The 26956-nt window shown below is 44.6% G+C and overlaps 1 protein-coding gene across 1 annotated transcript; it reads left to right on the top strand.

Moving 5' to 3' along the window:
• On the top strand, positions 1 to 25878 carry UBE2D2 (ubiquitin conjugating enzyme E2 D2). Its single transcript, XM_026035714.1, has 7 exons — positions 1 to 52; positions 5240 to 5303; positions 9687 to 9718; positions 9825 to 9902; positions 9991 to 10096; positions 20629 to 20722; positions 22662 to 25878. The coding sequence occupies exons 1-7, from the start codon at positions 23 to 25 to the stop codon at positions 22705 to 22707; spliced, it is 450 nt and encodes a 149-aa protein (XP_025891499.1). The 5' UTR covers positions 1 to 22; the 3' UTR covers positions 22708 to 25878.
• Positions 25879 to 26956: the final 1078 nt, after the last annotated feature.

Below are 26956 nucleotides of genomic sequence, written 5' to 3'. Positions count from 1 at the left end.
TCGAAGTGAAGCCTGCTGGCAGATGGCTTCCATCAGGTTTATGACCAGTTATGTGAGTGATATTGGAGTATAAAGTGTATGGTGTGTGTGCTGCCTGCGTTGCTCTGGACTCCCTCTCGTAGGGAGAGCCCCGTCCCAGCGTTGGGCTGCGTTTGTGGCACTGCTAGAGCTCCGTTCCCTTGTGCTCGATGCAGCTCGACTCTTTCTTGGGTTACTCAGTTAACTGATGGACTTCTGACAGCCCTGCGGACACTTGTRGGAAGTCCAAGACAGTCAAATGAGCCATTTCAAGTATTGAAAAAGCAGGTTCGGCCCAAAAGGATTAAAACTCTGCCGAAGATTACCATTATTCTGTTAATAGGGAGACGTAGCCTTAGAGCAGCAGGTGCTGTGGAGTGGCACAAGATCAGAGAGCTTCTGAACTTGCTCCCCTGACCTTGGCGTGCACGTGTGAGTGTGGCTTTGCGCACATGTACCGCTTCATGAGCAGGGACACAGCTATGGAGCAGTGTAAAAAGCCTTGTGAGAACAGGCCACTGCTCTCCATCCTGCGTGGTGGCTTCTGTAACACACCCATGTGGAACCCCCTGGGCTCGGAAATGCCTTCTAGGACCCCGGTGTGTCAGAGCTGCCCGCGTGGCTGAATCGTGACGCTGGTGCTCACGGGAGGGTGAGGAGGGGTTGCCACCAGTTCGACTGTCGCCCTGTTCCGAGTGCTCTGCCTGCTGCTGCCAAGCAGTGCCCAAGCGGCCCGAAATGTTCCTTTAGGGACAGTCCAGTTTTACCCCTCAGCCTTAGAGGGCTTGTCAAGGAAGGCTGCAGTGRTTTCAGGCAAAGGAACTTGACAGCAAAGTAAGTTTAAATCTGCCTTTATCAAGTTACTGCTGTAAGAAAATTGGGTTTATGAGGCTAATCTGCATCTCCAAGTACTCGAACTCCAGCTTCCTCAATCTGGATTAAGGAAGAAAGACAGGACCTCGTAGAGACTTTGCTTCCAAGTAGTTAAGAGTATCTAATATATTTAAATAAACTTTGGTAAAATTTCYTAGATTTGCAGGAAGAGACTGCTACAGCGCAATGGTGTCTACTGCTTGCTAGGTTGGCTTCAGAATTACCATTGTTCTTGCTGAAGACTGTATTGGCATTAACTTAAAATCTTTAAAACTAGCCTGATCTTCCAGGCAGGACAGTGTTGTCAATAGGGGCGTACGCAGGGTGCCTGCTTTGTTGAGGAGCAGCTTTGAACCTCGCTAACGGAGGCCTTTGGAGCTTGAAAAAAAGGTTCATGGTTAAAATTTAGAATAAAACTTGTGTTTGATGGAGCTTTAAAAACTTCCTATGTAGTTTGAAGCATTTGATTGAGATACAGCAGCTTTATTTATTATCCTAGTGGGATTTGTGGCACTGGCCCTTTGGTGTTCCCAAATCCTCCTGGCAGCTGGGAGGATTCACGGCTGTGGGAGCACAGCTGGTGAGCCTGTGGCACAGCCATATCCCCCATCCCTAGTAGAGTTTCCCGGGAACTTAAAAGCACAATCCCACTTCTTGGAGCTGAGCAGCCAACTTCTTGTTGGAAGTTTCGTGCCTTTTAATTAGGAAAACTAGTTCAGGGGTGTGTGATAGYGCTTGGTCTTTGGGCAAGGCTTCTTGAGTGTTGCTCTGCTGTGCAGCGTGCTCCAGCCTGCTTGTTCTCAGCGGGGAAGCAAGCGCTGCTTTCAGCCTGCAAAGATGGGCCAAGTTGATACCCGGTTTCCCTTCTTGCTGCCCTTGGAGCTATGCCCACAGCAGAGGGTAACTCAGCTTTACTGCTGCAAGCAGCTTGCTCCAGGGGAGCCTTCCACATGCTGAAAAATGAAGAATTCAACAGAAAGGGCGTCTAATCCCTAACTCCTTTAAAAAAAAAAAAAAAAGTGGAACTTTTGTATGCCTAAGGATTAGAAACGCTCTGGAATAGTAAGCAGTTTCAACTTGCTTCTGGTTTTAGTTTAAAACACAGTGTTGCTGAGATCAGAGTTCTGCTTGAGCAAGAAGCCATTCCTGACTGCTAGGAAATATGAGCAGCCCTTGGAACYTGGGATCTGATGTGTGTGGTAGTGACTGGCTTCTAGGTGATACTAAAACATTGCTGAATTCTGCATGTAGGCTGAATTCAAGCTTTCTTTGAGCTCAAATCATTCCTTTTGGACTGTAAACTGCTTCTCAGTCTACCCGAGTAACACCTGGAAACAAACCCTTGCCTGGGTCCTGGTGAGGAKCCCTTCAGAAAGGGTGCTGGCCTTTTCCAAAGGCAGGATACTGTCCTAGGTGGGCGCTGACATGCGGTGTGCTGCGTGTTGCCCTGTGCTCTTCCGTGTTTGTGCTGGGAAGTGCAGCCGGGTACAGTTACTTTTCTTAAGTTTGGCTCTGCAAATTGGAGAAGTGACTAGTGTGTTAGTAGTGYGGAGTCACCTTAGAGGGTGGCATGTTAAAAATGTCCCCTGGGCCTGGCCCCGTAGCATGTTTGTGGCCGGGGTTTGGGGCAGCTGCTGTGGCTCTTGGTTGGGCTTGATCTTGTGATTGTTCTTAAAGGTCTTTTCCAACCATAAGGATTCTGTGGTGGTGCTTAAAGGTGTGATGTGGGAGCTCGGCTTTATCCTTGTCATCTAAGCTGCTGTACAAAACTGCAGTGCTTGGAGACCTAGCCTGAGACTTGCAGCCTTGCCGGCGCTCGTGTATTGCTCTGCGTACAGGCCTTTGAGTTTGTGCCACAGTAAACTAGTGTCACTCTTGAGAGGTCAGAACCGGACACACAGCCCTAGGTGAGAGCTGCGTCTGTGAGTATTCCTCCTAAGTCAACTCTGAYGAGATGCAATGCAAAACTTCAATTCTACCTGAGAATTGAAGGGAAAGAGAATTTTTGAGAGGCTGGGTGACCTCACCTTTCCAGGAGATTCTCTTCTTTTCCCGTGGTGCTGTGTGAAGGCTGCTCTTCCCGTGAGTACGTGRGAGCCCTGCTGCTCTTGAGCTGCAGGGTAAACACAAGGGGAGCTGTGGAGGCCGATCAGATAGTAGGAGTTGTTCAAGCTGTGGGCCCTGTGTAGTTGCTTTTTTCCCTGTGTAGGAAAGATGAATGGTAGGTTGTGGTCTTGCAAGTAAAATCTGACTCCTTATTGTTGTACTCTCCCTAGCAAAGCTTAGTTTCTTCTGCATCCTGTTTTTGTATCTATAGTGTATATGTGTGTGTGTGTGTATATATATTATGTGTGTGTATATATATATATAAATACTGGACTAAAAGAGATACAAGGTGGAGAGAATTAGATTGTTTGTTTTTTGGTAGATGTAACTAGGCAAAGTGAGTACTTGAAGCATTGGTCTTCTCCAGAAGGTTTGAGGTCAGTAGTATTTGAAAATGGATTTGTGCAGTTACTGAGGCTCACTGGGAAAAATTCGGGGGTCCTGTGTCCGTGTCCTCCCACGCCTGTCCCGAATTTGTGCGTGTGCAGAGTTGCTTCCTTCTCCCTAGTTGTGAACCAGCTTACCACGAAAGCCTTCAGGTGACACAGAGGTGTCGGTGGAGCGGTGTGAGACCGACTGCGCATGCCGGTGTGGATGGTGGACTCCAAGGTAGATGAGCAGGGTCTGGCTCTTCCAGCTGTGCGGGAGGCTCCGTGGGGGCACTGGAAACCTTCAGGCGTGCATGGTGGCAAGCAAGGAGGTTCCCACCCACAGTCTTCAAAATGTGGGAGCCTTTGTTGGAATCACGGAATGGTTGGAGTTGGAAGGGGCCTCTAGGAATCCAACCCCTCTGCTCCAGCAGGGACACCCAGAGCACGGGGCACAGGGTGGCATCCAGGCGGGTTTGGAAGTTCTCCGGAGCAGGAGACTCCACAGCAGCCTGTTCCAGGGCCCTGATAAATCCGAGGTGGGGCCTCACTCTGTGTTTTGGTATCCGGCCCCTTGGATAGGGGGTTGCAGCCTGTGAATAACAAGAGGAGGCCAAGCTGTGAGATCCCTCCCACAGCTGCCTTGGCTCCRGGCTCGTCCTTCAGTGCCGGTGCCTTCCACAGGCTCCAGATAAACCCTTTCCCTGTGGATAAGCTGGAGCACCGGCAGGTGGGGGAAGAACAGGCAAGTGTTGCCTGGGTGCTACATTCAGCTCTCATAATAGTTGCCTGCTRTTTATATTTAGCTTCCCAGACTGAACCAGCGTGAGCAAAAGCCCAGCCTGTTCAGGCGCAGCATTTTTACCTCTTTCRCAAAGTCACGCAAAGCAGGTCAGTGGCTGAGCCAGAATTAGAGCAGCTAAGCTTGATTTCAGGGCTTTACTTCTATTTCCACTTACCATTAAAGCTTTTCTTCCTGAGCAAGATGAGCAGGAAAACCAGCCCATGCCGATACATTTAGGAGGAGCAGTTTGCTTGCCTAGTGGCAGTGTCAGCGTTTCTGCGTGAAATTTGGTTCTCGGTGCCTTTTTTCCCTTGTGACTTGGAAGAAAATTTACTTTTAAACTGAAATATGGTATAGCTCAAAGCATTCTGAATTGTTTGGTACATCTAGCTAGAGAAATTCTGAAGCCTTTAATAGGCTTTCTTCAGACTAAGATTTGTGCAATACAAATACTTCATGAAAAAATGAAATTGGACGTGAATTGTGAGTTTTCCTGGGATAGCAGCTGTGTGGCTGCACGAGGCCTTGCATTTTCAGTTCACCGTTTGGTGATAAAGGCAACAGGGCCACTGACGCTTCCTACGCTGGAAAGACCTGACTGTCCTTGAAACAGATAGATCCACCACAGCAGGAGCAGCCAGGGAGCTGCAGCAGTACAGGGGTTAAAAAGAAGTCTAACGCATAGTGTGTCTGGATTGAAGTGGCCCTATCTTTCTGTGGCCTGCAGATAATGGTGTATTTAGTATCTTGATAATGCTGGGGTTTCTTAAATTCTGTATTTTAGCCTTAATGAAAGCAAAAGTGATGCGACTGGCTGTTACTTGAACATTCACTTAGCCTTTCAAACTATTAAACTACAGTAGATAACCAGAGGTTTGTACTAAATATTTCTAAATATTTTCCTTTTAAGATACAGCTTTGCTTTTTGGGCTGCTGACAATGGCTTTGTAGGGTTAGTTCCCTTAGAGTACCGGAAAAACATACCCTGATATAGCCATGATATCTCTAGCATCAGTGGCGGCGTTCTTGGAGTTGGCACGTGGTTGGCTTTGGTATTAAAAACATTGTGCCTGTTTTTTCTTTCTTTCAGGAGCTGAATGATCTGGCACGTGATCCTCCAGCACAATGTTCAGCAGGGCCTGTTGGTGATGACAGTAAGTACTCCRGGATCTGAATGTTAAAGCACCAGACACTTGACTCGCTAGCTTGCTCTTTCCTCATCTAGGAGAGCCCTTGCAGTGTTTTTTGTTAAAAATGTGCTCAATAGTAGTTTAGGTATAAACTCTATACTCCTACCCTTCCATATTCCTTAATACTTTTCTCATAAATCACTGAAGATTCCTCAGTCACTTCAGGTTGGGCAGCTGTGGACGTAAACACATCTTTAAGCTGCTTGGTTTTAAGTTAGTCTTCTATTTTTACACTGTGTGCTCTCTCCAGAAGCTTTTAAATTGCAGTAGCTCTCTGGGCAAAGTGGCAAAGCAGCTCCTTACAGCTTCCAGCCTGATTTAGTGTCTAAATTATATAGAGTGTAATCACAGCATCCTGGAAAGACATCAGTCTAGTCCTCACATTACTACAGTGAGGTCAGGGTTAAAAGTATTTAACACAGGAACTGAAGTTGCCACTGCTTTTTATGAAAGGGTTMCATGTAATTCGGAGGGATAAGAGGGCAAAATGTGAATGTAAGGGCAACTAATTAGTGAATTAAAGCTTGAATCATGCAGTAATTTGAGCGTTTTTGTAGTTTGTCAGTGAGTTATAGGAATACTGGAAACATCTCTTGTTCTTTAATCTGTTTTGCGTTATTATAGGGCACATCTGAGTATAAGAGCTGAAAATCAGGCTTGGCTCTTCTCCAGTTTTAAGCAGGAGTCTGCTCAGCCTGGCTTATTGCTTCTGGATCGCTTGCTAAGCAAAATCAGGCTGTTTCAATCCTGCTGTAATCAACTGACTTGTCACTTGGTTTGGACCTGGCCTCAAATGAGATACGGAAGTGCAGGTAGCGCATCCGTAAATCAGATGGCCCTGTTAGTGTTAAAAATAGTCCTCAGATCAGTTGGCACAGGCTGGTTCCATATGTCTGGAAATCTCTTTGGCATGCGTGTCAGCTGGTGGTCTTTCCTGTTTCAGTCTTAGAGAAAGTTGCTCTCCTGGTGTGCGTGCTTTGAACTTGTTGTTTTCTCCTTCTTGAAGCTCTTAAAAACCGAGAAGTGTTGAAGCAAGAGAAAATGTGTGTTGCTTAAAAAGCCTTACTCTTCATTTTCCTTTTCAAATAACACCCTTTATAGTGTAGGGAATAAAAGCTACTGCTATCCAGGCCTGCCTTGGGCTGGGGAGAGGAAGATGTATTGTTAACTAAGTGGTCTCTATATGGATGCCCTCTTTAAATCCACTCTAGGTGATGTTCCCTGTCTGATTAGCTGTGAATCGGGCACCTCAGTGAGCTGTGGGCCTGTCCCTCATGAAATTTTTCATAGAATGCCTTAATTTTAACCTGAGAGCGGGCTTTTCTCTAGGCTTATACTTTTTTGGCAAGCTACTTTTTCTTTTTTTGGTAGTGCTATATGACTTTTGCTTTAAATTCGCCTTTTCTGTTTTTAGGAAGGGCTCCTAGGCAATTGCACRTGTTTGCATTGCACATACCTTTGCATCAATGTTTAATATATGAAACACATAAGTAGAAATCAATGTATGTTTTTCATTTAGCAGCTTTGCCATATAGGAAAGCCCATGTAATGAACGCTTCAACCRACTTAGTTCTGACTGATAGGTTGTTTAAAAAATGGTGGATTTATAACTTCTTGTGCAATATCTCAGACAAATGTGCTGTTCAGCCTAGTGTTTGACCTAGAGAGTAGGAAATAATGAAAATTCAAGTTTACTGCTTCAAGATTGAGGTAGTTTTGTGTTYTAAGATCTTAAATTTACGCATCCTTTTCTAAAAAGGAAAAAAACCCTACTGAGACTGAGTCACTTTTGAATGAATACTTGAGTGCTGAAGTATATAGACCTACTATTTAAAAAAAAAATCTAAGACTAAGTTAAAGACAGATTCAAGCATGAAAAATACTTGAAAATGTAGCCTGTTTTAGGGATGCTTTTGATCAAGTCAGAGCTGCATTTACTTGGGAGGGCTCTAACAGTTGTTTCGGGCCGCTTGTATTGCTCCGTAACTTCTGTTCTCAGTGTGCTTGGAAGTGTGCAGCTGTAGAGCTGTATAGAGGGGGTTAGTGAGCCGCAGGGCCAGCCTGCGGCTGCTCGTGCCGTGGACTTGCAGGGGGGGCTCAGGCCGTGCTCTGCTCTCGGGAAACAGCTTATCAAAGCGGAACAGCTCTGATCTGTTGGAAAAAACAGTTCATCAAAGATACTGGGGACAGTCTGCTGGAGGAGGTGGGAAGGTGAAATGCTGAATGCAATGGAAAGTTGCTTTCAAGCTTTCTGGGTTCAACAGTGTTAGTAAATTCATGTGTCTTCATGCACCTTTCCTTCTGGGAGAGCTGTTGAAAGGGTTTCGCTGTGGAGAACTGAGGTGTTGAGTTTGAGTATCTGAGGAGAAGTGGAAAGGGGAYTTCTCCCATAGGCAGCCCAGGGGGCTGCTTCCGACTCCGCTGCCTTGCCAGCATGAGGCTCCTAAGGCCTGGAGCCTCCCGTGCCTGCCAAGTGCCGCTTTTTTTAGTCCTGCCCATTAATTTGTTCCCTGTTACCAGCTTCTTGCCCCTGTATTTCATATCTTTTAAAAAGAGAAAAGCTGCTGACACCCTGTTAACCTCAGAGATAACTCTCCTTTCAGTAGTGCGGACTTATGTCCCTCTTTCCTTCTCCCCAGCCCCATTTGTTTTGGAATGACCCTTCTGATGGGGTTGTGCTGCCAAAGCTTTCATGTGTTTCCCAAATGCTGCCCAGTGCCTTAGTTCACTTCCACGCAGGTGCCTCCGCTCAGCGATTGAATGTCAGGTTTTGGTTTTTGTTTTAGATATTTTTGAATGTTTGGCTTCAGAGTAAATAATGGATTTAAGTTTTGCTTTTGACATCTTAAAGTTCCTCAAACTTGTCCCGAATGTTGTGAGAGTCAGAAGTTAAATTAAGCCATGTGGGTTTATCCCAGCTGCAGGATGGGTGTCAGAAGGATGCGCCCATTAATCTGTGGAACATCAAGGCTCACTGGGAGAGCTCTCCCATTCCTTACGACTCTCTAGGGTGATACTGGCTGTATCAGCTTGTCTTTTTAAGCATGCAGGTTATGTGCAAGTTAACATCCACACCAAGSTACAAACCTGATAATACTCCTGTTCTCCCTTAGTCTTGGCTGTTTCTACTCCACTTTTTTCCCCTCTTGTGTGGAAACTTGCTTGGCTGTAATGCCTGTACTGTATGATTAAAAGCCACCCGTGCTAGAACAGGTAGCRTCCCCGTGGGCCCAGATTACTCTCACACAGGTAGCAGCCTTAAAGGCAGTAGACAGGAGTTGCGGGTTATTTATAACCTGTGGATGCTTTCARCTCCTATATGGCAGGTAGGGATTAAGGAAGACCTGTTGGCAACAGCCCATGTTCGGTACAACTGTCGTGCTCTGAAGATACCCTAGGTCTATAACTGGGGTCCATGTGGAGGGAGAGCGCCTGCAGTGCTCTTCAGCAGCTGTTAAACTGCTGCGGCTCGAGTGGACCCTCGCTCCAACCTTCAGCGAAAGCGGAGGAATCCCAGAGGGATGTTGCTCTGCATGAGCATTTCCTCTATTTCCTCTCTTAACAGCACTGAGCTTGCTTTTTCTCTGCACCTTAAAGGCATTCCCCACAGTCCTCTATCACTAGCCTTACATATTCTCCTGAACTTGTGAATGAGACTTAGTTTTTAATTGATTTAACCTACAGCATGGGCTAGCACATCCTCTTCTCAMATACTTGGCTGACTCTTCCTGTTTTCCTCTGTCATTCTTACCTCTTAAAAATGATCTTGCTTTCTGCTCCTCTGAAACGGAGGCAGAGTGGAAGCTCAGCTACAATAGGTGAAATGCTGCTTTTAGGTTGTCCATACACACGACACATGCAAGGCTTAGGCTTACCCTTGGGTAGACCACTCAACTACGAGCCCATAAGGGGGAGATGCTACCTAGTAAAGGATGTATTGGTGCTTTGCTGCAACTGGCTCGAAAAGGGTGCTGCAAGAAACTGGTCTTTGGTTCAGGTTCTTGTAGAAACCCATGGGAAACTACAAAATTGAATGGATGAGTCTGGAGGAGGTTTAAAATGTTGACTCTAACTGCCTGGCTTTCTGTGGTGAGGGGATGTTTGGGGCTGCGCAATGGGTGTGAGTTGCCATACGAGGCTCTGAAAGTGTAAATCAAATGAGTGGGAAGCATTGGACACTTCATCCTGCCTCTGTTTAGCTCTTTGGCTCGCTTCCCTGCAGCCTTTCAGAAGGTTTTGTTTTACAAATAGACTCCTGCATTGTAGCGCTTTGTCTGCAAGTAAGTAGCTCATTGCTTGAGCTTCTCCAAACAGAAACTCTAGTAAATCACTTTTTCTCTTTTTCAGTGTTCCATTGGCAAGCTACAATAATGGGACCAGTAAGTATGAAAGGATTGATGTTCACAGACTTTTTACTATCTTCTGAAGACTAGTTCTCTTGTAAACAGCTTCTCAAACTCAATCTTGCTTCTTCTTSGTTTGCAGAATGACAGTCCCTATCAGGGTGGCGTATTTTTCTTGACAATTCACTTCCCAACAGATTATCCCTTCAAACCACCTAAGGTGAGTAGCTTGTGCTGTAAATCTGTGTAGCACCATGTATTGTACTGTACATTTGTGAGCCAATACTGAAATTTCCCTTCTTCTGCAGGTTGCATTTACAACAAGAATCTATCATCCAAATATTAACAGTAATGGCAGCATTTGTCTTGATATTCTACGGTCACAGTGGTCTCCAGCACTAACTATTTCAAAAGGTACCTTGTATGCACACTTAATTTTACTCTGCTGAAGTGAATTACTGATTTGGGCTTAGAAYGTGGAAAAACTGCCATTTTTCTACTATTAACTGCTCTTATGAGCACAGCCTTGGTTATGTGGCCCCACATCTGCCTCGTATTTGACTTGAGTGCTGAATGCTCCCTGCATCTGATCTGCCTCTCTCCATAGGGAGGCTGCTTAGCTCTGCCACTGGATCAGGTAGGTCTGGCTACGCACTGTGGAGTAACATGGTCTGGGCACCTGTCCTTAGCAGATTGATTGCATTTGAGTCCAAATGCTTGAATGAAGAAATAACTTGAAACTAGTGTGTGAGAAACCATGACTTCTTTGGGGTCTAAAAAGCCACATGAGCGACAACATAGGAAAACAGGTGTGTTCTTAGAGTAACTGAAACCTACTTTTTTTTTGTCACCTAAGATGGATTTTTTTCCCCAAGAACATCAGAAATTAATTGCTTAGTTTTGAAAAATGGTTGAATAGGCTATGATACTGGGAAATTTGTTAAAAATAATTGACTTGGAATATTTCTAATGCTTCGAGCCAAAGAATTTTAGGTCCCTCTGGAAGATCTCTTGCCTGTTAAAGTAGTAGTCACATTGTTTAATGCAGGTCAGAAGTTTTCTAAACTGCTTGAAAGACGACATATATTTAATCTTGTTCTTCTAGCTGTTGGCTTGCAGGCATAGCCGTGGCAATTCAGAAAAAAAACTTTAGATCTTTTCTGCACATGGATCATGTCATGATCATTCACCCAGTCAGGTGACCCGTATGACCCTTCTCTTCCTTACAACTGTCTCTCTCTYAGCGAACCAGTGAAGTTCCTACCTTCTGTGTCCAGAGAGGCTTCTGCATTTGTAGAAGCAGCTGGGCAGGCAAAAAACAGTATCTGACATGTCCCTTGCCACAGGGAATCTGCTAGTGCATGAAGATTTTAAATTCTTTCAACTCACAGTGAAGACTTAAGAAATGGCATTAGTAAGGGGCAAAGGATTGTCAGGTTGACACCACTTTCCTTCTCGGTGCTCTCATTCCAGTACTAGCTTCTGTTTGAGGCAGAAAGATGCATTTGTGGGATTAAATTGTCTGTCTGCAGTGCTGTGGTTGGAGGATAGGTGACAGTGTGGCATAGTATTTTTTTAATTCATTTTAGAGATCTTCAAAAGCTGCTTGGACGCAGTCCTGTGCCACGTGCTCTAGGTGACCCGGCGTGTGCAGGGCAGTTGGGCTCGATGGAGGTCTAGTCCAACTAGAGATCCCTTCCAACCTTAAGGGTTCTCTGATTCCAAAGTAGCCTTAYCTAATGGGGTGGTAAATAGGGTATTTTCTAGTACTTTCAAGAACACCATTAGTAGGAGAAYTAAAAGCAAAATGATATTCAGTTCAAGTGGCTAGTGGAGAAATCATTGTGCTTTTTTGCTATGACTGTCCTAGTAAGTTGGGAGAGTCCCAAAGCTTCCTCTCTTGACATTAAGGGGGATAACTGTACCTGAGCTATGGCGAGCTCTGGGCTCTCTCCCCTGCTCTGAGGTCCTTCCCCTTCCCGTCRCCTCCCGGGCTCGCTTCAAAGCGAGTCTTCCAGCCTCAGCTAAAGCAACCCACAGCATCAGTGTAACCGCTTTGTGCTGCGGAGCCCCTTCCATCACCCTCCCTCGCACACGCTTCCTGTGCTCCTCTTCAACCCATCTCTTCTCAGGTACTGTTATTCCTGTGCATCTTTCACCTGTATGAGCCCCCAGACTCTGCTTTGTATGGCACAAAATGTGCACAACCTTAGATGCTGAGAAAAGCCTTTCCCATTGGCATTGGTTTCATGGCGGAATTAAAAGCAGCGAGAGAAATTCTTATGGATCACTTTACAAAAATTGAGAGCGTTTCTCTCAAAAATAACAAGGGTGCTTGTCAGAAAACACAGCCCAAACTATTTGAGGGAACACCAGATTCATAGACTGAGTGTTATCTTGAATAAACAGCTATATTTTGTAGACTTGAGCCTTTTAGGGTAGGCAGCTTGTTCCATCAAGTTCAGGCTCCTCAGGATGTCTGATCAAAGACCTGGCCAAGAGCGAATGTCCTGCTCATAGGAAAAGCTGTAAGATGAGGTAATTTAGGTGAATAACAAGCTTTGAAACGTTAGTAGTTAAGCTTGAAACTTGCGTTCCTGTTCCTTCAAAAGCAGTGACTTCATATTTGTAGCAGGAATTTCATCAAATATTTCCTGGATTGTGGTGCCTTTACAAGGGAGTAGCAGTGGGAGCAGGCGGTGTAAAAACTTCAGCTAAAGCATAGCTCAGAAGGGAGTATTTACACTGAGGGCATGCAGGGAGGATGCTGACCTTCTAGGAACCACTTCATCGCAAGCCGCTTTCTTCTGAGGTGTGCGGTAAAGATCAGTCAGCTGCCCGTGTGACTAGATAGTCCTTGCAATTACTGTGGAGTAGCCCAAAACAACTTGAACATCGTCCTGCCCTGCCCCATCCTGAGAGCAGGGAGGTTAAGTGGGGTGCAGTAGCTTGGGTTAAATCTCTGGCTTTCCTTTTTGGTGGAAACGGTGGGAAAGACTGTGTCCGTGCTACTTCACCATCCAATATATGTTTTATTTAGGGATCTTGGTTCCTCGTGCTCTAGAGGAAAGAGGTGACTCCAGAGGGGATTTGGAGCCTCTGGTTTGGGAGCCTGTCCCTSTTGTCTTAGGTAGTGACCTTGCTAACCTAGCCATCAAGGGACAGGGATTTTCATATTTAATTTCTTAAAGTAATCTTGGATACAACTGTAGGAGTCACTTACCATCTTGGGTTTGCTTTCTTTTTTTTTTTAATGTTTGTCCCCTCTTAAACTTGTTAAAGTGGGGTTTGAAGAATCGGGAGAATGATGCTGCTGTCTTGGTGAAATTGCAAAAGCTAAGTTGCTGCTACTAGTTATGCTGTAGTAATTACTCTGCAATGAATATTCTCCTCTTCAATTAATATTTTCATCTTAAACTACTGTTTTAAGTATGCACCTTGGTAGCTGATTTAAATGCCAAAACTTAAGCAGAAAACATAGACCGGTTGTATAAATGTTCTCTTACCATACTCACATATAACTGTAGTCTTGAAAGTCAGGGGAGAGCAAAATGTCTGAAACTGATTATAACTTTTTAACCATTTTGTGAAATATCAAAAAAAAAAAAGATAAGTGATGTGCTAGAGTTAATATTAACCATAGTACCCCTTTAGGAAAGCTTAGGACAACTTGCCCTGTCCCCTTGCACTTCTCCCCAGTATGTCTTGACAAATGATTTTGTTAAGGAACCATGGAATTATTCAGTGCGTTGGGAAATTCTGTGTACTGAGTGTGAGTGAGTAACTTCAGTTCCCCCTTGTGAGTTCAAATTAACACCATTTGCTCTCACATGCTTAGTGCAATGTGCATTTTCTGTTGCTKTTCTTACAGGTGAAGGTAGTTAACAGTTCTTAAGCTTTGGGAAACGTCACGTGCTGAGCAGTCTTTAAATGAGCTTCATCTTCCATCATCACTTGCATAGGTGAAGACTCAGCATTTCCATAGTTCAGATCACTAGGTCACTCAGTCCTAAACTCAAAAAATGAAGAACTTGGTTACTGATCCTCTTCYTGGGTTCTGTTTATTACGCTTCCCCAAGTACAGGGGAGAGAAGGAGCAATCACAGCTTTGCCACACCGTGATTTGAGCTAGGCCTTTTTGGGAAGCCAGTTCTAGCCCTTCCAGCTCTTTTGTGAACTTGTGTAACTGCCTAGGTGTGTTGCACTGGACAAAACTTAACCTTTCTTCTCTCATCTAGAAATTATTCAACTGCCTTCGCAGGAATTTAAGTTAGTTTGAGGCAAGAAGCTTAGACTACTCAGATTTAAAGCTACACTTACGTAAGACACGGTAAGATGGCTGAGTGTGAAATGGGCTTGTGGCAAAGAAGTGGGATCTACCTCAAGCAGAGTCCAGGGTTGCTTTTATGAGKGTTTACCCAGATGCGTCTTGTTCTTTCACAGTCCCGAGCCCGTCCCTAAGGAACTAATATCTGCAGTTACCCTTGGGAGAACAATCTCTTCAGGTGTGCTCTTAGGCTCTATACCTTTAACTCTTTAAAAAAAAAAWGGCTTAGCATGGCTTTGATCTTTTTTCAAAGTACCTTAACTGAAGTAAGGGTTTAAACTGTCAATAAAAAATAAGAATATAAATTCCTTCATCTGCTTGGTAGTGCATTAGGCAGCTGATCACTCATATGACACTGTTGCTTCCAGGGAAATGGTTTCATCTGAGTCACACCCTTTCCACTCACATGTTTCCTAGGACACCCTGTCTCTCTGAGCTTTAATTCACGCTGTGGCTATGCCTGTGCTAGATCCAGTTCCTGCCATTCAGCTTCTGCCTTGTGGCCCTCCCAAGAGTCCTGACAAGCTGAACCCCTCATGTCAAGAAAATACATCCGTGTAGGGCAGGATTTTTCCTTCCCATTCAGTCTTTTTAAGGTGGTTGAGAACTTGCTCTGATCTTACCAGTGATTCAGCCATCACTTACTTGCTCTGTGCTTGTCCCCCGAAAGAAAGTCCATAAGTCATAGAGGTCCCTCAGTAATGCACCTTAACCAGGAGGAGCTGCAACGGATAAGAGAAATGGAGCAGCTGAATAAATCTTCCAAAATGGAATTTATTGCTGATTTATTGATATGTGTCCACAGCTGTAACTCAYGCTAGCAGAGGTGTTTCAGACTCCCCAGAGTAACTAGCTGGCAAATCATGGTCCTATCCAGAAACTGACTTTTGTGTTTGATAGATGGGGAAGCCCAGTGCTGCAGGGCAGAGCCTGTGGCCTCTTTGTCAGGGTGATAACATCTTCTTGCTGTCACGGGGAACTGAAGTGGCAGATGTTATAGCAGTATCTGGAACAGAAGAGGCAAGGACAGGCTTTCCYGGGAGAGTGAACTTGAGCTGTGGGCACTGTGTAAGGGTTAGTGCTTCCCTCATTTACCCACCTGCTCTGTGTCACTGCAGAAGCTTTTTGATTACAGGTCAGTGTTGAGACTGCAGTGTGACACCAGCCAGGGCTGGCTACTGCTGCCCTGTTCTTGATGAGCTGCTTGAGCTCCACATCTTGTTCCCCTCAGTACTGTAATGGATTTTCTTGGTTGTGGCCTTTAAGCAAGCTTAAAGGTGTGCTGTCCTTAGGTGGGAGGAGGCTGAGCCCTTTTGCCCTATGCAGGATTTGACTCACTAGGAATAAACTTTCCGAAAAGCAGTAGATCTCTTTCTTACCCTATGCCTGTAGAGTTGTGTGTTCTTTGSCTTTAACACCTAAGTTAAGACGGGAGTTTTCAGGGAGAGAACTAGGACTTCCACTGATATTCCCTGGCTGACCCGAAYTGCTTGGTGTCCTCTAGCCTAATCCCAAATAAATCCTTTTACTCCTGGGTGAATTTCATGATTTCTGTTTCGTGATTTTCTGTTGCTTCTCAGTTGCTTCTCCCTGTCACCCTTGAAGTGTCCAGTGCATTACTGGAGCAACTGCCTTGTTTCTCAAAGTTCTAGCTAGACTTAAATCACGGGTTTTGTGTGCACCTGCTAGTATTTTGTGTTGCAGGGACAGCTGGAATTGTTGGGCTTTGCAGATAAGGCTTGATTGCTTTGTTTTGAATTGTGCAAGCTGTTTCTCCATTGAGAACGTGGAGATAAACATCGATTCCTTTGGCAGTGTCTTGGAATCCCCGCCTTGCAGGGCGTCTTGGACTTCTTTGAGAAGTGTCTCTATTTCTATATTTATCAGCCTCCCTGCTGTGTAGGGTGACAGGCCAGAACAAGCTCTGTACTGGCATTTGGGAGTGCTGGTATCTAAAGAATCCAGGAGATGCAGCCTTGGGGTCTCCCATCTGGAAGGGTCTCATGCTCTAACCAGACTTAAATAGAAATTTTTAATTGTGTCTAGTCTTGCCTGTCGGCCTAGGAGGAGACTYAGACCAGTTGTTTCTGAAATGCAGAAGCTTTCTGTGTTGGGACTTCTGAACCTAAAGAGGTCTTTGAGCCATGACTGCAAACCTTGGAGGTGCCAAACTGCTTCTTAATTACATGATATCTGCCCTGGGAGTTTCCTGCTTACAAAATCTTGCCTGCCACGAGCCCAAGCAAACTGCCCTGTGTGAATAACCAGGCATCTCTACTTCCAACTGTTCTTGGGACACTGCAAAAAAGGTCGTCTTGGCTGTGGAGCTCTCACTCCAGCTGGAGCTTGGGGCTTCTGAGCTTATTTGCCTCTGAGATCCAGGAGCTTCTCAGGCTTCTTGGCTTTCTTTGTGCCAATAGCATGTTCTGGTAGACAGATGGTGATGTTAATTGTGCTCCTTGTTGCTTGCTGAGCTGGTGCTGGGAGGCAAGAGGTCCATAGGGAGCTCATCTTAGGAATTCTGTCCCCATGAATGGCTGAACCGATTTGCGTTCCACTCTTATGTTCTTAAGAGACCCAGCCAGGGAGTTCCCTGCAGGTAGATGCAAATTCAGTCTGTGATTTGGAAAAGCCGGAAAGACAAAATCACTCACCAGAAATGTCAGTGCTGCTCTGCTGACTTGAGCTCTGTCCTGAAGCCCTCCGAGAAGAAGAGTCTCATCCAACAAACTGTAGATCGTTGGCAAGCTCCAAGGGATGCAGTTCTCTGCATGTAAAGTCCATGTTGAGTAAAGCTTAAGTCCCTGGATTTCAGATCATTCTCTGTGCCTTTTCAAGGGAAGTCTTGCAATGGAAAYGTGCATCAGAGAATTGCAGATGGGCAGCATAACACTAGTGGATTTTGGTTTGTTTCAAACTTATTTCTGGAGCATTCGTGATGCTAAATAATGGGCTTGATGAGAGTGGCCTTTTATAAATATGCTAGGGAAAGCTAAGACCATTACTTAACCAGAAAATGCTACTGTTCTTAATTTTTTTCTTTTTTCTTTCTTCCCTGCTACCAGGTCCTCATTTAGGTGTCATGAAATAACTTTTTCCATGCTAGTTTATAGCAGTAAGTCTGCTAAAGGCTAAGCTGTTCTGCATTGTCTGCAGTAGGTAGATGAGGATCAGAGTTGAAGTTTTCAGGAGTTAATCAGCAAACAAAGTTGAGCTAAATCAGTTTGTGAATCAGAGGGAACTTGAAACTCAAACTTGGCTGTTTGAGCCTAGTGTTTTGCTGCAACCTGGACTACTTTACAGGTAAAACTAAAGAGGTGAGAAAACAGCTTTGTATCTGAGAACTCCTTAAATTGGGGGACAGTGTAGTTTTATTTTGCTAATGTTGTCAAAAATCCAGATTTCACCWCAGAACCGCACAACTTGTGTATTCCATTCGCTGAAAGACTCTGTTAGGGATGCTGCCAAATTGGTACCACTGGAGTGGACTTCACCTGTCGTCACATGGGACAAGGATGTGCTTGAAAAGTGTGGTGCAAAGCAGCATTGCTGGTGACTTGCCCCTCTTGTGTAGTTGCTTGACTCCAATTCTGTGGGCACAAGACTTCATTTCGTGGACTGTTGTTTATGCTTTATATTTTAGTGCTTTCTCGTGCTAGTCTTGTARTCAAATGACTAGTAAATGTCAAAGTCGTGCTGTGGACTTCACTGCAGTGATGTTGAATTGCACTGCGGGACATGGGGGTCTGGAGAGTGCTGGTTTAATCAACGATTCCAGGTATCAGAGGAGAACTCATATGCATAACTAGCTTGTTCTCGCTATTTCCTCCATCTTTCCCCTTGCATTTCTCACCTTAAATTTCATGAGCGGAATTCTCTAAGAGCTTATAAGGCAGGTTGCTTATATTAATTGGTGAAAAACATGGGAGTATGTGGAGTTCTCTGAAGAGAAACCTGAGCAGAGCGACTTCCTGAATTAATATTGGACAAATACCTGGGTTCAGGAGGCTAATAAACCACTTCAGAGGAAGTATAATGGAGAAGAGCTTTAAAAAGAAAGAGTAGCAGCAATGCTGGTGTCTGTTAGGTGCCTGGAGTGCTCCTTTAATGCAAATGAAGTCCTGAATGGTGAAATGGTTTTTCTAATTTACTAGGTCACTGCAAGTCATCACTGAAAGTGTTTAGCTACTAACAAATCACTGCCTGCTTTAGGAAAAAGGGGATATCCACGGTGAGAGGTTTATCCACGGTGAGAGGTTTGTACTGGCCGGGAAGCAGCACGGAGCTGCTCGCCTTAGGCGTAAGCAGAGATGTGAAATTCCTGGGCTAGGGCTCAAATCAACTCCTCCTTCCCTCCTCTTGAGGGAAAAGCCGACTTGACTCTTGTTGCCTGAGGAAAATGGCCTGTCCCATGGGCAATGGAGCTATTGCCATGGTGGGGAAAGCAGGAAAAGAAAGTTGATCAGGCTCAAAACCAGGTTTTGTCTGTGAAGGGTGAATCACCTTGGTTGTAATGTGAAGCCATGTTCAGAGAAGGATTTGAATAAATGTTCCAAATGGCAATTGATGGCAGAGAATCAATAAGCTGTGACTTACAAGTGCACAGCAAAAAATAATGAACCTAGTGCCACTGGAAATTAGTCCCTTTTAAAACCTGCTTTTTCTTTGAGCAGTGCTCTTATGAACAGCAAGAGATGACTGACACCAAAGGACTTGAGATCCAGTCCTCTCAGGTCTCTTCTTTTTAACCTGTTATTTTTATTTGCAAAAGTTTGACACTTGCAAGGATAARCCTTTGTGCTGTTTTCAGGTGCAGCGCTGCTGAAGCCTGAAAGCTGCTGCTTTTCCTAGGGGCGCTTGCAGTAGAGACTTGGATGCTTTTCTGGGGTGTGTGACCCACTTGCTATAAGGATTTGGCTGAGCAGGGTTTTTGTACAAGCATAGAAGACTCTTACAAGCTAGTGAGAGAAGGCTGAGTTCTTACGTATCTGGAACTCCTATTAGAACTACCTGGGCATGATTRTGTTGTCTTCAAAATTTGATCAGGACTGTCTTGGAGGGTTTGTTTCTTGATGTCTTGTGTGTTGAAGAATGAACGGCTCCTTCTAGTGGAGAGCATGAAGTGCCTGTAGATCTCAGTGGCATCTTGCTCARATCTGGAGCAGATGCTTGCAAAAGGATATTCAGTTCCAGAACAAGAAGTGTGTTTGCTTAGATCGAGTTCAGGCAGGTYATATGTGACCTGTATGAAGTATCCAGAAAGCTGAGCTGATTTGGGTTACTGAGAGTTGTTGGTCCACCGTATTTGTGCAGCTTATCTAGTAACTAGTTCAGTTAAGTGGAAGCTTAGCTAGTTTTTAATCTTAACTTAAACTTGCCCAGCTTAAGCGACTGTCAGACTTCCCCAGTGTCTCTCCTGCTGCATCTTTCTCCTTTGTTTTGTGCACTCTACTCAGCACTACCTTTTTTAAAGAGTGAAGCAAGGTTAAACGTATGCTGGGCTCTGACTTGCAGCTCACATCTTTCAGCACTGATATTTCTGCCTCATCTGCTCCCCTTTAACAGCAGCAGCCAAGGGAAGTTTCATTGCTTTAGCGTTTATAGCTTCAGGCTTTAAAAATAAAACCTGTTGTTATCTTTGGCTTTCTTTTAGGATGCGTTGTGACAACTCTACTAGTGGTGAAAGGGACACATGGAGTGATGTTGTCTGTACCACTTCTCCGCAACCTGTTTCCTCGGAGGGTGGTTTGCCCATTATTGAGGGACAAGAAGCCCCGATACCCCGTCAGTGTAGTGTGTAGCACACTCCTGTGTTCTTTGCTCGTGACTTGCTGCCTTTTCTTGCCCCCTTTGCAACGCAGAAATGYGCGTGTGCTTTGCAGGCAACCTTCTACCTCCTAACAGAGGCTGTTGCTACATGAGGCATTGTTGTTTGAGCAAGATAGGGCTTCTGGAATATATACAGTACATACTTACAGTAAAAGCATTAAGGCACTGTGGTGACTGGTAGGAATACAGTAAGCTGGGCTTTCTTAGTTCGTGTTGAGCACTGTTTTACGATTAAACGATCTCAACCCACATTATGCTGAGAAAATAACTGGACAAAGCCACTTAAAGTCCTAGCTTTGCACAGAGAATTAAAGAGCAGCAATAAAACAGCTGCCGGCAGTTCAGGTTTCCTCCTTTCCTGGGTGTCTCCACGCTTTGACTTTTGATTAGTGCTTCTGTGGCACTGAKGGGGGTTATCTGGGCTGGCAAAAGCAGCATTTCAAATGTAAAAGCAGGGGCACTTTGAAACATCACCTGCAACCTTCACAAATGGAGCTCTATTGACTTGTGATTTTTACAGCTATAAGCAGATACTCCTGTCCCAGAGGTTCCCATTTGTTGTGGTAATACTTGATCAAACTTGTGCTCATGCAAAGCTGCAGACTTAAACAGTTAAGAATCTCTTGTGCAAAGTCACTAGGCTCGAGTGTGTGGGACTGACTGCTGTTTGGTGTCTTAACAGGGATACCTAGGACTAAGGGGGAAGAACAGAGGCTGAATTTACTTCTCCAGGTGTCTTCAGCTGCACTTAAACTCTAATACAGTGTTTTGTTTTTTTTTCTCTCCCTAGTACTTTTGTCCATCTGTTCTCTGTTGTGTGATCCCAATCCAGATGATCCTTTAGTGCCTGAGATTGCACGGATCTACAAAACAGATAGAGAAAAGTGAGTATGGAAGCCAAGAGCTTGTAACATCCTTGCTGGAGCAGAATCCACACTTAAACAGTAAAGAGGATCTGGAAAGAGGCTCTGGGGAAACGTCTAATCTTTGATGTATTTATTTATTTACCTTTAATCTTTGTAGTGACATTCCTGGGGTTTTAGTACAGTTATTTTAACAGCACTGCTTRTAGGAGCAAGGTGGATCTTCCTTCGGAAGAACGTACACGGGGATCTTGTACTTTTGTGGATTTGTTACCCACGGAAGAAGATTCTTGCCTCACAAAATAATTTTTCATTAGTGTTAATCACGTTTGCTTGATGTAGTTTAATGGAAGTGCTCAGTGCACAATAATGCAGAGCATCACTGTGTGCTTTAATACCATGTAACCAGCAGAGGGAGAGCAAGTTACTTTAGTGGGAAAATATTTCCATGCTAGATATTAGCAGTGGAGTTGAGCGAGCAAGAACATAACAAAAATGCCTTGTTTTGCCTTTATTTGACCATATAAGTGAAGAGCAAGTGATGTAGAGATGGGATGGGAGGATTTGCAAGCCTGTTGTGAAGCAAAATTAAAGTAAAAAGAGAGGACCCAGTACTAATGAAGAGCTTTAAACCGCTTTGAAAGCGGCAGTTTAAGGACTGTTGTGAACGTTCTTCTATCTCCCTGTTCCCTTCCAAATCAGATCAATGGGGTTAATTTCTGAAGTTACATGGTCATCTAATGCAAGTAAGACGGGCAGGAAAGGGAAATAATTCAGAAACTTGCTCATACTGCAAGACTGAAAAGGAGGGTTAGGGAAGTACATGCAGCCTGCTTTTAATGGAAAGCTGCAAGAGGAGCAGTCTGTCTTTGGGGACATGGTTAACAGTGCCCGACTGGCCTATAATATGTGCAGGGCACTTTTTTCCTCTTTTTTTTTTCCCCTCAAATGAAAGCTTTTGACTATGCTGTAACTTGACTTTTGAGTAAACTCAGACACTGCTCTCGTGCTTCTCACGGGCAGTTTCTGTAACTTCTGGGTATAGAGAGCTTGCTTCTACACACAGAGCTGCAATCAATATTATTAGTAAAGGTATGTGAATAGAAAACTCTACCACTATATGTGGTATATCTGGCATAATATATAGTGGCATAAAACTGTGCCGCCATAGAGTCATGGTGTCCTATTTTTTCCCCTAAAAACTCCGTAGAATGAGAACAGCTTGTATTGTGAGCAGTAGAGCTTTTTATTAGTACTCTTAATCATGGTAATTAACTCTGCTTTACATATCTATTCTGAGCCTCCTCTGGATGTGACTGGCTSTAAAGGGTGTTTTAGTGCAAAAAGAGTTGGCTCAAAGAGGAGCGTATTGTACTTCAGTATAAAACCTTGAGGTGGACAAACTCCGTGCCCTCTAGCCATCAAAATAGCCAGGTGTGGTAGATGGCACGAAAAAAAGCAGCCCCAAAGGCTGTTGAGTCTGTTGGGCTTTGCTGCCTGCTCTGCATGAGGACTCAGACTTAATCTTAACACTTAGGGTGGAAGATTGGGATGGGAAGAAGATAATAATTTGGATTTTTTTTCCCGAATGCCAAATTGAATGTATGGAGTAATAGTTTCTCCAAAGATATTCAGGAAGGGAGAGAACRGATAAAGACTACCTGAAGATGTTTTCCTCTGAAATATGCCCTGACATTTTTGTGGGTTTAGTCACAAAGGTCTTTAGGTCATTTTGTAGACATGCCCAGTTTGTTTCTGTGGGGATTTTCTTTTCCATGAAGCAGGGTGGATCATTAGCTGCCCTCCTGTTTGCCTGATGCTTCAGTTTGCTCCTAAATTTGACAAACTTGTGTTACTGGAGGAATTGAAATTGGTGCCATGTATAGACTAGACTGCATGGAGTAGAAATACACTGTTGTTTGGATGTTATGTTGAGTAAATCCTCTTTTTATACATACAGGTACAACAGAATAGCTCGGGAATGGACTCAGAAGTATGCGATGTAATTAAAGAAATTATTGGATAACCTCTACAAATAAAGATAGGGGAACTCTGAAAGAGAAAGTCCTTTTGATTTCCATTTGACTGCTTTCTATGAGCCCACGCCTCATCTTCCCCTGTGCACATGTTTACCTGATACAGCAGTGCTGCGTGTTGTACATACTTGGAACAACAAAATAGAAATACTGTATTTCCCCGTACCAACATCGACTCCTAGCAAAGAAGTGTGTGTGTGTGAGTGTGTGTGAAAAGCTAGTTCTTCAGTCATAACTTTGTGAGCCTAAAAGCATTCCTCAGTTGGGTAATGCAGTGTGAATGGGAGAGTTCTGGTGGGTGCTATAATATTCCTAGGGACAGTTTTGCCTATCCATGAAGGATTTTAAGCGGAATCCTTTTAAACTCATAACAGTTATGAAAAGCAAGGTGAAGAACTTGGAAGCTGTTTCTGTATTCATTTTATTCTGAAGGACCTACACCTTAGGTAAATGTTATGACCAATGAGAAACTGTACCCACATCCTGTGTTTAAGGTCTAAGTTTAACTGGTCAGCATTTAAATGGATTGGAGCTATTAGTGCATCAAGTGATGTTGATTTGTTTCAACTCTTTTCCCTCCCTCATACTTTTTTTGGTTTGTATGTGGTTTCTCAGTTAATACATAGCTAATAGCTCTTATTTTTCTTAAGTTTTTTAACTGCTTAGGTCTTTCTGGATGTAAGGGTAAAAATTCATTTGACAGAAAACTTGTGTATATTTAAAGACCCAACCGCTCCCCTGGAGCTTGTACGTTCAAGAATGATTAATCTGTGTAATAAACTGATTACTACAGTCATTACATATAACTTTGTGTGAATAGGCTTTTAATTTTAAGAGCAGTTTGTTACAGGCTAAAACTAATGGTGGATTTCCTTAAAACTTCAGCGTTCAAATGGTTGCATTTGAAAATCATGAAGCAATTTGGTTTGCATCACACAAGGCTATGCAGCTGAACAAGGCAGACAGCTTAAAAACTTAGGTGAAATGAAGATGTGTAGTGTGCCAGGAACTCGACTGTTAAACCAAATAAGCAGTTTACTGAATGAGAATCTGAGTGACATTTTACAAAGCCTAATGGTATTATTCCCACTTGCATGGGATTTAACACAATGCATATGTACTGTAGGTAAGTGAAACCTTATGTAATTAAAATAATGGATGTAAAAGGGTAAAAAAAGAATTACCAAACACATCAGCACAAACTTTCATAAAATGTAGCTTTTACATAATTACTTTGCACTAAACATTTGCAAATGTTCATACAGTTTTAAATTGTACTTGTATGTGTCTTTTTTGAACAAAAATCTTCACTTGAATCTAGTGAACCATGTAGTTTGAAACTTTCCTTTGTATACAAGTGTATTTGCCAGCATCATTCATGTGAAATAGGTGAGTCTACAAGTTTATCTCCTCTTAAGATAATTGTAAACAAAGCCATCAACTCTAAAGGAGAGGCTGTAGCCTCCAGCTCTCTGGCCACAGGGGTCTGTCCCATCCATTTTCAAATGCATCTTTACACTCTTGCACAAATGAGGAATAAATGTCCACTGCTTTTGGTCTAAACCTGTTCCACTCGTCTCATCTCTCAGTGTCCTTGTGTATACGCTTCTGGATGTAAATGTTAGCAGGTTGGTGTGCTTGGGGTGTTTTTTTTCTTTTAGTCTTCTGTACAGCAAGCTGTAGATGAGACTTGGATGTGAGCGYGTCTCCTGCAGGCGTGAAGACTGCAGGGATGATCCAGAGCTACTGGGATGCTGGGGGAAATGTGCTGTGCAGAGGTATGAGCTGGTTGTTGAGTCCTTTCAAACTCAGTACTTGATGTTACACCACGAGTCTTTTGGGTGGTAGGCCATCTGATGCTTTCTATATGAGAAGCATGGCCCTGCATGGAAATGTAGCCTCTAAAGTGAAAACTRCTGCAGTGGCAAAATTAGAAAGCAGGTTAGTAGCTACAGGTTTGCCTGAACTTAATGTTGTATTAACYATTAATTGTAATCTGGCCTTCTTGCTAAACCTCTGTCTTAACGTGTAGGCTAGCGCTCCTGCTGACCCCTTGGTGGTGGGGAGAGAACGTGAACCAGCTGCTGCAAAGACACCCATCCAGGTTTTGGGGAGGGGGTGGTCGTGTTTTCTTTGAGATGTACAAGCAGGTTTGGGTTGGAGCTGCTGCACGCCTAGCAGCAAGGTGTTTTGGGCGGGCTCCCTTTACTGCTTTACAAGAGCATTTTTGGGGACAGGTCTGTCTTGTAACTGCAGCTGCTGAGGCCTGGAGCCGGTCAGGAGACCTGCACAAGAGCTGTAAGCTGGAGAGCAAAAGCAAGGAATAGTAGCAAGTACAGAAGATGAGGGCGATACTTCCCTCTCTGGGAAGGTGCAGAAGCAGCAGCACGTGCTTGGTGACAGCATTGCAACCACATATCAACTGTAACAGGTTCTGGGTGCGTGGACAACCTCAGCTCACATACAGCGTTAACGCTTCCTTGTGGTGAAGGGATTGACGTTTTTTGGCCGAAGCACCTTAGCAGTTYGGGGTTGTGGGGTTTTGTTGTTGTTTTGTGTGTTCTCTTCTTCTGGTGGCATCACARAAGCCATGGCTTGGGCAGAGGAAGCCTCGCAGGACGGGCTGGGCTGCCTCTCCTGTGGGTTGGCAGCTTGTTGAGGAGGGTGCTGCAAACCAGAGAACCTTGCAAGTGCCATCTGTCATGGTCGTTCCCAGGGCAGGGAATGGTCCTGTGGACCTGCTCTYTAAAAACCCTTGTAGTGCCCAGCTRTGTTTTAAAGCATGAAACAGTACAGGAAGCYGCAGATAGTTTGTTGCCTTTCTAGAAGCTCAGGTTGTTGAGTGAAGCATTTTTCAGTCACTTTTTTTTTTCTTTGACTTGATAGTTCTCTACTTTGCATGACTGTCTTTGCACTGAGACTCCTATGGACATAGATAGTAAGTGCTTATTCAATTTCCTTTTCTCCTTTTGCTGTGTGCTTAAGCAAGGTTTATTTTGTAAAGTTACTCCTCAGCTATTTGGATTGCTCTAACTCCGGCAATGACGTAAAGCTGGAACACTTACGTGACTGGATGCATTTGATGTGTTCSTCAACACCCATCTCCTAAAACAGAACAAGCCGGGGAACAAATGACTCTGAGTTCAGTGAGCCACGTGCTATGTAAATCTCTGAGGACCTTTGCCCGCATCGAGCGGCCGGATTATTTGGCAGTGCATCTGCCCACGTGTGCTGTGTGGCGTTGGCACCTGGGGTTTGCAGGGGCTGCTCTCGTGCGTCTGTCCTGCTCGCACACGAGGGGACGCGACGCCCCAGCTTGGCTCGGTGGCTGCTGCCCTGCATGCAGGGCGTGCCAGGGAGCCCAGCAGGTGACGTGGCCTTTGGGTAGACTCCAGCCTCCTAGYTGGCAGCACAAAGCTGAGCCTAGACTGTACTGGCGGACTCTACGTGATAGATCTAGCTTATTCTTAGGTAGGAGGTACTAACAGTGTTTCTTAGTCGTAGCCTTTTGGCAATGCAAGAGCCACTTGCCGTTGAGGTTGCTTTGTTCTTCCAATGCTTTGAACTAAGCTGCATGTTGAAGTGTCTGCGGCTCTTTGTTTGCTGTCTGCACGCGTGAAATGATGTAGCTAAGCACAGTGAAACTAAGCTAGATATGATTGTGTGTGTCTACCGTGTTCAGTAAATCGAGCAGTAACCTGGCCCCTGCCACTTGAGGCCAAGTGGTAGCTTTCCTACCAGCAGCTGGGGACAGAAGGAGCTGGCTACTCTTCTGACCCTCTTTAGCCATTTTCTTTACTATTTACAGCAGCAAAACTCTTTTGAGCTGTTCTCCTTCATCTCCTTTCCAATAAGTGATAAAAGATCAGAAGCCTGAGGGTAGGATGAGTGTTYTGCTGTGTTGGACTGTGTTCGTCCTGTGCCCAGAGCAGCTCTGGTCCCTGCAGAGAAGCCTTGCAGAACACCTGGGCAYGTGGTGAGTGGGAGGGGTCCTGCTCAACGCAGCTACTGTCCCCATGTTTTCTTGCTCTAAAGACTCAGAACAACAGGACAAAGTAGCCTCACTGAACATGCTCAGCAGCCCTTCTGCTGCAGCTTGGGGAGCCCCTTGGCTTTGGGCAGGCTGGCCCCTTGGCTTTGCCCAGGCCCAGCCTAGAAGCCTCCCGCTACAGGAACAAAAGCCCCTAAAGATACTGGAGTGGAGTAGAGGGAAGGCGCC

This window comes from Nothoprocta perdicaria, unplaced genomic scaffold, assembly GCF_003342845.1.
Source record: "Nothoprocta perdicaria isolate Ctin4 unplaced genomic scaffold, notPer1 scaffold_166, whole genome shotgun sequence".
Classification (NCBI taxonomy): domain Eukaryota; kingdom Metazoa; phylum Chordata; class Aves; order Tinamiformes; family Tinamidae; genus Nothoprocta; species Nothoprocta perdicaria.
This window is presented reverse-complemented; position numbering and strand designations above follow the sequence as displayed.

What these genes read in the sequence shown, in the direction of transcription:
- UBE2D2 (XM_026035714.1), top strand. Translation starts at nt 23, where the DNA reads ATGGCTTCCATCAGGTTTATGACCAGTTAT. An exon ending in TCAGGTTTATGACCAGTTAT is followed by an intron (nt 53 to 5,239) that starts GTGAGTGATATT and finishes TCTTTCTTTCAG; the next exon opens with GAGCTGAATGATCTGGCACG. An exon ending in ATCCCTTCAAACCACCTAAG is followed by an intron (nt 9,903 to 9,990) that starts GTGAGTAGCTTG and finishes CTTCTTCTGCAG; the next exon opens with GTTGCATTTACAACAAGAAT.